The 11,088-nt window shown below is 50.9% G+C and overlaps 1 protein-coding gene across 1 annotated transcript; it reads left to right on the top strand.

The window, feature by feature from the left end:
- Positions 1-4,085: 4,085 nt before the first annotated feature.
- Positions 4,086-4,964, top strand: K489DRAFT_404022 (uncharacterized protein; the record flags this gene model as incomplete). The annotated part of the gene is made up of 3 exons (XM_033607109.1): positions 4,086-4,196; positions 4,249-4,434; positions 4,494-4,964. The coding sequence occupies 3 exons, from the start codon at positions 4,089-4,091 to the stop codon at positions 4,962-4,964; spliced, it is 765 nt and encodes a 254-aa protein (XP_033457064.1).
- Between the last annotated feature and the right edge of the window lie 6,124 nt (positions 4,965-11,088).

Below are 11,088 nucleotides of genomic sequence, written 5' to 3'. Positions count from 1 at the left end.
CAGCTTCTCCGAACGCGTGACGAATCTGTTAGGCCAGCATTTACCGACTGGCCCTTTCCCTCGTACAGCTAGAAGTTTATTAGCCATATCTGCTACCTCAGAGAGTACAGGTGCAAATCCTCGCGAATCAAGGTCAAGGATATATTGCTCAAGCGTCTCTTCTTCTGTTGACGTCAGATTCTGACAGTTTGGTGCCATAGTCTCGCGAGATCTGGTTCCTCTGAGTCTCTTAGAGAGTATCTGATGATTGATATTGAAAGCAGCAGCTGCGCTCCGTTGACTCCGAACATGACCAGATCTATACGCATTGATAGCAAGATCGATTCTACCTTCTTGATTATCTGATGACATGTCTCGTTGTTGATACAATAAACAGGAAAGATGTTGTTTACAATGCCAAGACAAAATGGCCCGTTCGGTGATTTGGCCCGCTCGGTGATAGATTACGTTATATGTACGTACACACAAGATGGGCGCAGATCTAGAGTATAACCCAAACCCTATGATAAGTTGACATGCGATTCCGTGAATCCGTGTACTGTGAAGAAGATTACGAGATCTAACGAGAGACCAAGGAGACTCGTGTGATTGAGGACTTTTACACCCCTACCTGCAGTGATGTTATTACTCTCGCCGAAAAAATATTGAGGGAATAAAATACTGCCCTACTGCACCTATAAGCCCGATCTCAAATAGCTCGAGCATCCTGTTGTGACGCAGATCGCCAGCTTTCTTCGGCCGATGCACGAGGGTGAAGAATTTCCTTGGCGCGAAGGCGGATGGGTGATATGTTGTATGCTCATCATATATCACTGAACTCTATCAGGTAACATCACCGTCCCCAGCTTCCAGGGAAATTTGTCCGCAGCGATAGGGCGATACAGACCGCGGTCGTCGCGATACACATACATTCACGACGCGTCGAACACGACATTTCTATGATCGCCTAGGACTTCCGTCGAAGGCAGCTTATCAGACTCATGCTCCCTTTTTCAAAGAGGCTGAAACTGTCAGCGATCCGGATGACAACACAAGTCCGTCGAAGGATTTGGAAGGCACTAGGCTGCTGAGACAGAACAAGCGGATGGTCAGGAAGCACAAATCAGGCATGCGGACCGCACGCATAACCAAAACCAAAGGCAAGCTCCTCAGCGCTCTGGGACGGAATAATAATGCTCTAGAATGGTATCAGGAAGCGGCAAGCCCATTTTCTTCGAGTAACCATGTTCATCAACTAGATCGTCCATGACTTGCTGTTTGTTGCCGGTTGTGCGATCTGCATCATCTCATTCTCGTCCGCGTAACGTGACCAGACTGGGTCAAACGCTTGCGAAGGGCGAGCCCACGGTCAAGGAAAGACGTTGCAGCGACAGAGGAGCTATCACAACAACACTACCAAGGGAGCCATTCGAATCACAGCACCATTGAGATGGTCAACAGAGCCTACCTGCGCGCATACGAAAAGAGGTGAATGTTGTACGGATGACAGACCCTACCATTTCAGCTCGCTCCGTGCCGTCAGTTGTGCAGAGCATAAGCGGCTGGTGATGATGGTGTGAAAAAGGCGGCTGAGCGACTGTGGCTACCTGTCTTTCTGGTCGGTTTTGGAAGGGCGTCAAATGCACGCCTCAACACTCGTCAGAGGTGCCCTACAGAGGGCGATTCCAAATACTGACCCTCCACCAGCGCATCCTGGCATTCCACCTCAATCTGAATTTGCCTGATTCCAAATATATCGCTCTGGGCCAAGAAGGGCATTGATGGACAGCCCTTCTTGGCGCAGCGTTCCCTCCCTCCTCAACGCATCGGATTCCGTGCTTAGAGCTACGGACCACAGGAGATAGGGGACGGAGGGCACAGCTCGCGGCTTCGATGAAGTTCTGTCTCGATCTATGTGCCGAGAACGCAAAGAACGGGGAGTCTTCTCTACGCTTCCCTACTCATTTCTGGTGGAAGACAATGAGGACCGATCACATGCTTTTGGTATTGAACAGTGTTCGTCTCGCACGATCGCACGCTGTCATGGGTGGGGCAATGTTAATGGATGATCACAATGTCACGGTGGCCTTCGCAGAAATCAAGAGGTTTTGGAATTGGTTTTGCAGTTGTCGTAACTCGAATCTATGATGTAAATGTCTGCGCAAAAACGAAGGGTAGAATTAAGCGGCGTTCATTCCATAGCCTTCACCCCCATTCACATACTCCGCGACGATCTCCCTGGCACTTTTGCCGGGGACGTTCTGTGTGTACACCATCAGCATGCTGGCCTTACTCGAATGTCAAAGCGAAACATACCTGTTCGAGCGTCTTCACGAAAATCTCCCAAGATTTGCGGAATGTTTGTTCCATCGTGAATGTTTTTGCTGCGGAAGGATCCGTGACCACCTGCCCTATGCTTGGCATTTGGGCCACGTTTAGGGGCTGGCTGTGCGCAGCAGTGTTGTCAATGCTCGTGAAGTCGAAGTCCACATCTTCAAACAACGGCTCGCAGGTCCGCGCGGGTGCTGGGCTCACAAACAAGGAATCGCTGTTGGGGAAGTCGAAGAGGTCATCGAAAAAATTCGCGGTCTGCGACGGCGGGGTCTGAGGATTTTGAGGGAGCATTCTGTGGATTTTGTGCGCCAAAAGTTATGAAGACAAGTTTGGGTAAGGTTTGGAGTGATGATGGGATCTCGGGGCGGGAACAGCTGCTTTTATCTCCAGCTTTGAGAGCTTCAGTGCCGTCTCGTCAAGAGAGGATATTTACTTCTGATGATCAATCGTACCCTTCCGACTCATGGCCGGCGAGGCTTTCACCGAAGCACAGTTCGTATCGCACTCGCCCGTTTCGAAACCAAACTCAAACTGCGACGACAATCGCCACAAGTTGGTTTCGAGTAGGATGGTGTTAAGGATGAACTCGATTTCCCCACTTGATTGACACATGAATAGAGGTACGATTCGGCGCGCGAATGTAGATGTTGGAACATCCCAATGGCGGTTGCGATCAGGTAAGGTTGGATATTTCATGACCTTGGCGGCGCCGAAAGACCGATCCTTGCCAAAGACGGAAGTTTATAAGCGCCTGATCCTTCGTTTGCATGCGTGGAGGGATCACGTTCATGCAGGTCCCGCTTGTCCGCAGCAGATGTGACACACCAAAGCTCAGAGATCCGCAATGCTCCGTTAACGACATTCTCAGTAGCGATGACTACGTTTTCTGATGACGTGACGACACCGAGGTCAAAAATAGATTATAGCTTGTGGTGAATGTATAGGCCGAGGTCAGAGAGCATCCCTTGGGGAGTTCGGTCTGGGATCGGGGCGATTCAGGGCACGCGAATAAGGTCATGGAGCAACCCACCTTCAATGTAGAAATAGATTTGTCGGCTGTAAAGGATGCGGCGAAAATGAATAACTCAAGCCGTAGGCGATTTCAAACAAATGTGTAGTCACAAAGCCAGGTTTTGCAGCAAAGCGGTTCATTCTTTTTCCCCAAGCCTCGCAGGGAGCCCTGTTTGAAGGCCAGGGCGGCGACCAGAGACGCCCGAGAGTTCTGTGCCGCGTTACAAGACACAATAAGCTTCCTTAGATCGAAAAATTGACCCCGGTCGGCTACAATCGTGCGACCGCAGGGGGAAATCTCGCAGCCGTGCGTCGCGGATCAAGCATCTACACCAACCCGGAGGTTGCATTCTCCGACCTCCTCGGAGGCCCTTCCCAGACGACCATCTAAGGCTCACGTTAGCTTGCTGATCAGCGCTTATCCACCGCGCCATTTTTTAACATCCCCCTGGCGAACGATACCTCATTCATGGTTGTTGCGATGCACCTTCGCGACTCCCGTGTTGCTATATTATTAGACATCTCATTCATGGCGTGTGAACGAAGGTGGTATCGCGATCTCTAAGCTCACGCTGAAGGCTGTGCCTCATGCGATGCGCAGAGATAAATACGTTCATAATGCCTCGTCTAAGCTGCTCAAATCCGACAATCATCTTCTCATTACTTGCTATATCTTCTCCTCATCAACTGCTTCATCATCTTCGCTCCAAGTACTATCACCAGCATCGCTCCGATCACTATCAGATCTTCTCGTCATCACCACTATGACTATTACCGGGGTCGTAATGAATCCAATTCGTGCATACGAGACGTCCCAGTGGGATCCATCCGCTATGATAGTGCAAGATATCCGTTCCCGACATGGAATACAGGTAAATCATCCTTGCCCTCAAACCAAAGTGTACAGCACTAAATCCGCTGCAGCGTGCTCTTGTAAGACCAGCATCACAAGTCGCTGCCCGTGAGCCAGGACAGGTGTTCACTGTTCCACCTTCGCCGGTTGATACAAAATGCATCCCGCCAGCGCCAGAATCTCAGCACGAGAAATGGTGGAGTCCAGTCACTATGATGACCGTGCACCGGGTCGGCGGTGCTAGACCCAAGCAAAAGGTACGTGCTCCTGTACTTGTACACTGAAATGCATGGCATTAACCCTGTGCTCTCCGCAGCGCGCCGCCGACAGGCCAACATTGCGTGTGATTACTCACGGGTTGCAACCCTCCGATGGACGGACGAAGAGTCTCTGCCGACCGTTGCCGCCGGTGGAGGGGAAACGGTACGAGACAAAGTACGATGTTCAGCACGAACTTGGAACCCAGCTGGGACTTGTCCAGCGGGAACTTGAACGCACCAAGGCTCTGTTGGAACGTACCAGGGCCGAGCGGGATTGGCATGAATGCATGATCAAGCATTGCGAGGCAGGGCTCAAATTGATGCTCGCGGAAGAGGATGAAGCAGTTTTGGTAATTTGTCGCTGGATCGCAACGCACCGAAAGCTGCTCCCAGCCCTTGCAGCGGTACTGACCCTTCCACGACGGAGGAAGGACCAACGGGTCAGGTCCGGTCGGCAGATCACGCCGTATACGGGACAGCGCTTCGAGTGCCCGCGGGACAACGACGTGGGCGGAGCTCAATGGTAGCCTATGAGATGAGGGTTACCGGATACTTAAGCGAATGCTTGAACTGTTAAATGTGAAGGTGAAGAATTGTCCCGTTGTTTTTTTTTTGACTACTTAGGGGGAGGCATAGGTCTATATATATCTCACCTCATGGAGCCCCTAGAGTCCATCCAACCACCAACAATTCACACTCCCCTTTGGTGGTAAGCTGGACTCTACCTCTAACTCCCCTAGCTCCCCTAGCTCCCCTGACCCCCTGCAGTAGTCTTTTCTTCTCTTCTTCCTTTCTTTATTTCACTCCAAGTGCCTTCCTGAACGCTCTGAACTTGTCCTTGCACAGGGCTTTAGTAAGGCCATCTGCTACCTGTTCTTCTGTAGGTGTGTACTTCATTTCCACCGTCCCATCTGCCACCTTCTCTCTTTGGAAGTGGTGTGCTACATCGATGTGTTTGGAGCGATTGTGGTGTTCAGGGTTCCTTGCAAGCGCCATAGCCCCTTGGTTGTCGCAGTGGATAATAGTTGCTTGCACCTGCTGGTGTTGTAGTTCTGAGAAGAGGGTTCTCAGCCAGATCGACTCCTTCGTGGCCTGGCTCTGTCCAATGTATTCCGCTTCGCAGGAGGAGAGGGCTACCACTGCTTGCCTCTTGGATTGCCATGATATAGCTCCGCTTCCTACGTTGAATACGAAGCCTGAGGTGGATCTTCTAGTGTTTGGGTCTCCCGCGTAGTCTGAGTCTGTGTACCCAGCTATCGGCTGCAGGGCCCCTTCAAACACAAGCTTCAGGTCGATAGTGCTCCTCAGGTATCTCAAGATGCCCTCTACAATTTTCCAATGCTCTAGCAGGGGATTGGATCCAAACCTGCTTACAAGGGACACAGCGAAAGCAATATCTGGACGTGTGCCAAGCATGGCATACATTAAGGACCCGACAGCTGATTGGTATTTGTTGAGGAGGTCTGTAGGGGCCTTGTATCCTTCTGGAATTCGTGGTGGTGTAGAGTCCTTTGAGGAAAGGGGCACTGCTGTAGGTCTGTCGTTGCAAACTCCAAAAGCTTCGACGAATTTTGTGATGTATCCCTTTTGTCCAAGGTAGAGTCTCCTCTGTGGCCGATCCCTCTCGATAGTCATTCCAAGGTAGTAGCTACAGGGGCCGAGGTCCGTCATTTGGAATCGAGCGTTAAGAGCTTGTTTGATCTGAGTGATGCTCTCCTTTCGTGGTCCAAGGATTAGGAGATCGTCGACGTAGACAGCAATGTACTCCCCTTGTCTTGAGAACACGCTGTAGTCTGTAGTTAGGGGGTTGAAGCCCATTTCCTTCAGGCATGTTGCTAAAGTGTTGTACCAGATCCTGGGTGACTGCTTCAAACCGTATAGGGCTTTGTTAAGATGACAGACCTGCTGTACATCACCGAACCCCGTAGGTTGTTCGACCCAGACCTGTTCCTCGATGTTTCCGTAGAGGAAAGCTGTCTTGACATCCATCTGTTCAATCTCTAGGTCCTCTGCTGCGGCGATGGCGAAGAGGGCCTTGTAGCTCATTGGCTTGACTACAGAAGCAAAGGTCTCCGTAAAGTCTAAGCCTTCCTGTTGATAGTCTCCCCTTACTACCCATCTTGCTTTGTATTTGAGGACGGAGTTGTCAGGGCCCCTTTTGAGTTTGAATACCCATCGCCCAGGAAGGATCCTCCTTCCCTTTTTGGAGGGCTGGGTCCGATTGACTAACGTCCAGGTCTGATTATCGTTGAGGGACTTTAACTCATCTTTCATTGCCGCTTCCCATTCTGGCTACATGAGGTCCGCTGTAGCTTCCTCGTATGACTACGGTTCGTAGGGCTCTGCAGCTGCTGTTGTAACGGACGTGAGGGCCGCCAGGTGCCACTGCTGGGCGTCAAAGCGAGGGTTTTCTCCTCGTCCCATCCTTGTAAACCTTCTAGTCCCTTGGAGTCTCGTGTTACCATCCACCGGAGGTCTTTCTCCGAGTCCGGCGGTTTCTGAAGATCGTTCTTTATTTGTTCCTGGTGCAGTTCTTTCGAGTGTAGGCTGTGGCTGTGCTTGGGGCATTAGGGTCCGTCTCCTAACCTGTATCACATCCCCTTCTGGAGCGTCCACCGCTTCCTCAGTAGGGCTGCCGCCATCCGGTGCAGTTTCTTCATCTGCTACGTCGGTATGGGTGCCTTCTTCACACTCAATGACCGCTACTTCAGGTCGTCTCAAAATTTTGGTTACCTCTGAATTCAGGGGCTGGGCTGAGGTTGGTTCACCTTCTCCCCTCAACCTTAGTCTAGCCAGAATTCTTAAGGCTTGGTTTTGGTGATCGTTGTTGTTCTCCTGGTCTTTTTCTTGGACTGGCTGTTCCGATAACGAGTTTTTAGCAAGTAATTGCGGAGGTATTGCGTCGTGCACATGGTGGGTTGTAGGCTCTTGAAACACAACATTGTTTGCCCAGAAGGGGATTCCAGCGTGGCCTACGACTCTGTAGTACGTGTCCCTTCTGAAACCGAGCAGCTTCACGGTTTGAGTGTGGCTGAACGTCTCTGTTCTGCTGCCCTTTGGTATGTATAGGAAACCCTTTGACCCAAGAACCCTGACATGTTTCAAGTCTGGTTTCTCACCAAACCATGCTTCGTAGGGCGTCTTCTCGATGCGTGTAGATGGGCTTCTGTTCTTTAGGTACGCTATCGCTTGTAGCACTTCCGGCCACCACTTGTCATCGATATTTCCATCGATCATCGTTGGGCGGAGTCGGTCAGAGAGGTGCTTGTTAAGGACCTCCGCTACGCCGTTTGCCTGGTGTTGATTTGTACCGGTGAACTCGTGCTCAATCGCTCGGTTTGCAAGCCAGGTTTGAAGGTAGGTAGAGGTGTACTCCCCTCCTTTGTCCGTGTGAAGAACCCTACATCTTCTCTCCGTCGTCATATACCGTTGCAGGTGCGTTGTAATTGCTGCAGGGACGTCGGCTTTGCTCGCTAGGGGATACACTTCAATCCATTGCGTGTAGTCGTCGAGGATGGTAAGCCAGTATTTCGATCCATCCCATCCTGCGGCTTTGAGCGGTCCCTTGACGTCAGAGTGGAGAAGATCTAGGGGCCATTCTCCTTTCCGCAGCGTGCGATTGTGCGGGACCTCTTGTAACCTTCCCTGCACGCAGGGCTCGCACAGGCACCCTTGCTGTGGCTGTATGCCCGTTGCCATCTTTTGGAGCTTGTGCAGGTTGTCTTGTCCTAGGTGCCCCATCCTTTGGTGCCACAACCACATCTTTGGGTCGACATGGTAAGCAGCTAGTGCTGTGTTTGTTATTGGGATCACATCCAGCATCATCAGGCCGTTAATAATATTAATCTTGAGGCCGTTCATCGTCGCTCCATTAGGCGTCTTTGTGAACTCCTGGATGTCGTCCCAGATCTGATTTGCACTAATAAGGTTCACACCGGCTTCTGGACAGTACTGCACTCCTCTCAGCACTATAGTCACAGGCGTCCCGCTTGAGGTGTTGCATTGCAGCTTGATTGAGCCGACGCCTACAGGTCTGATCGTAGTGCCTCCAATTCCTTTTGAGGTGGCCCCTGTAATAGGTCTCAGGTCTTGGAAGACGTCCCTTCTGCCGATAAGGTGCTGGCTCGCTCCTGTGTCGAAGATCCAGCAATCAAATAGGTTGTGTCCTGTAGTTGATGGACATTGCTGTCGTCCTAGTGCTTGGAAAGCGTGGCTGTGTTGTTGTTTTAGAAGTGTGATTTCAGGGGCTTCATGTAGTCAGCTCCCCTTGTTCCCTTGGAAGGTGATTTCGCTCCCTTCCGTCCTTTGCCTCTTAGTTTCCTTTTCTTTGTCGACGAGCCACGCTGGCTTTGCTTCAGGGTGCTTCGTCCAGCATATGCCGGAGTGCAGTTTCGAGCAGTGCTCACAGGGTTTTCTCTTCCCTCCTCTTGGTCCGCCTTTCACTGCGGTGTAGAAGGAGAGGGAGTCGTTGCTTTGGAGGGTAGTTTCCCACTGCTCAGCTGCTGCGATCAGCTCTGATAGGCTCATTATAGGCCTCGTGTCTCTGTCGATCCCTACTAGAGCGACGATCCGGTGCCTGCTCTCGAAACCAAGGGTAAATGATTGTTGAAGAGGGTCACTCAGGTTCTGAATGAACGTCGCCATAGCTAGGCTCTCAGAGGGCGCACCTTGGTAGGCCTGCAGCTTGAGCCATGCTGTCTGAAACTCCGCTCCATAGGCTGCAACGCTGCCCCCACACGATTCTTGCGTGGTCCTAACAAAAGTCTTAACCAGTTGGACGTAGTTGCCAGAGTCGTGATGTTCAAAGACCTCTCTCAACCTCTTGAGAGCGTCTCTAACGTTCTCCATTTCCTCGACTAATCGGTAGGCGTTCTCTCCTAAGGTCAGGTCGAGGATTGCCTTTGCAGCGATCTGGTCTGTCCTGTGCTTATCGTTGCGGAGTTCAAAGGTAGCTTCGTTCTCGCCCTCCCTTCTTACAGGCGTCGGTGTGCTGTTTAGGAGTAGGAGGCCGTAACCGTTTTTTTGGATTGAGGCTATAGCCGTCCGGTACCACCTGTTCCAGTCTCCCTTCGAGTTCAGTTTTGGTACAGCTATCGTAGTCTTTTCGATAGTGCTGTCCATTTCGCAGGCTGAATGATAGGAGAGGTAGTGTGTTGTCTTCTTCTGTTGTCTCTCCTTTGGTGCGTTGAGGATGTGGCTTCGAAGGGAGGTGCAGTCGATGATCTAGTATGTGATTGAATCACTAGGTCTCGAGGGGGTATAGCTGTTTGAAGTGTGTGAAGACTTGGAGTTGTAGGAGAGTAGGCTTTTGAAGGTCGTTTCTAGTATTGATGAGGGTACTTCCTTGTATATATGTCGTCCTTGTCTTCTTCCTAAGTCGTACGTCAGCCATAATCTCCCGTTTTTAATGTAGTGGTTAGAGTGTTCATTCAGCATTGTTCAAATGATTTCCAGGAGGAGAGGTGGCTGGAGGTTATTCTGATCTTGACCGACTCGGTGGCTGGAGGTACTTCTGATCGTGATGGACTCGATAGCGGGAAGCAATTCTGATCTTGACCGATCTGGTGGCTAGGGATAATTCTGATCTCAACCGTTTTGGTGGCTGGTTCTAGCCTCCTTTTTGGAGCAGCGGTGTGCACCATTGTCAACACAGTGGTGAACGATGCCCCGGGCTCATAACCTGTTAAATGTGAAGGTGAAGAATTGTCCCGTTGTTTTTTTTTTGACTACTTAGGGGGAGGCATAGGTCTATATATATCTCACCTCATGGAGCCCCTAGAGTCCATCCAACCACCAACAATTCACATGAACCGCTCGAAAAGTATGTCGAAACGTTGAATCGAAGGCTTTGTGTGCACGCTGCAGTCGAGTTCCAAATATGTATTCCCTGCGTTCTGCTCAGTATCGATGTAGGATTACGGAGTAGGCTCGCTGCGGACATTGAAGGCTTGTTGAGGGATACGAGGCCGTACGGACTGTCTTCTCTGGCCGCCCGATGACTTCGTTCAATGTTCCGTCTGCATCTTTACCGAACCATCGCACACAACATGGAATCAGCTGTCCCGCTCTGAAGGTCGCAAAGGTGCGACTCGTCTGGGAATGGAATATCGTATTATGTGGCCGCCGGCGACGCTGCAGTAAAACTCCGTTGCATCCCTGTCTCTTGACTCGTCTAAACCGCGAACTTGGCACTGCAACGCCGATCAGCAAACATTATTCCTAGAGGCGTTGGAGAGGCTGATCAAACGGGGGTTCCGTACATTCTCAACACATTTTGCAGGTCCGTCCGAGCCACAGTATACGGCGCCCCACATGTGTTGGCGGCTGTGGGACAATGATCTGTATGAATTTATTGTGCTTACTCAAAAACCTCCCACAAAGGATCCCTGGAGAAGATTTGCGCCTTATCAAGAAACGGCGAAAACAATGCGATTCACATCATGCTATCCAAAGAGCTCGAAAGAAGAGGCTTCCTAGCTCTCAAATCCAACGCAAGTCAGATGAGTTCATGTCACCCACCTTTCATAGGATTTTTCTTTCGGAATCTTCGCAGCACCTTCGTAATCATGTACCGAAACTATCACCACGGCGGCGTTCATACCGTCCCACAATGAGTGTCCGCAAAATTCCACGTGACCATGAGATTTCATT

This window comes from Dissoconium aciculare (genome assembly GCF_010015565.1).
Source record: "Dissoconium aciculare CBS 342.82 unplaced genomic scaffold K489scaffold_12, whole genome shotgun sequence".
Taxonomy (NCBI): Eukaryota; Fungi; Ascomycota; class Dothideomycetes; order Mycosphaerellales; family Dissoconiaceae; genus Dissoconium; species Dissoconium aciculare.
Note: the sequence above shows the minus strand (reverse complement) of the source record. Positions and strands in the feature narration are given on the sequence as shown.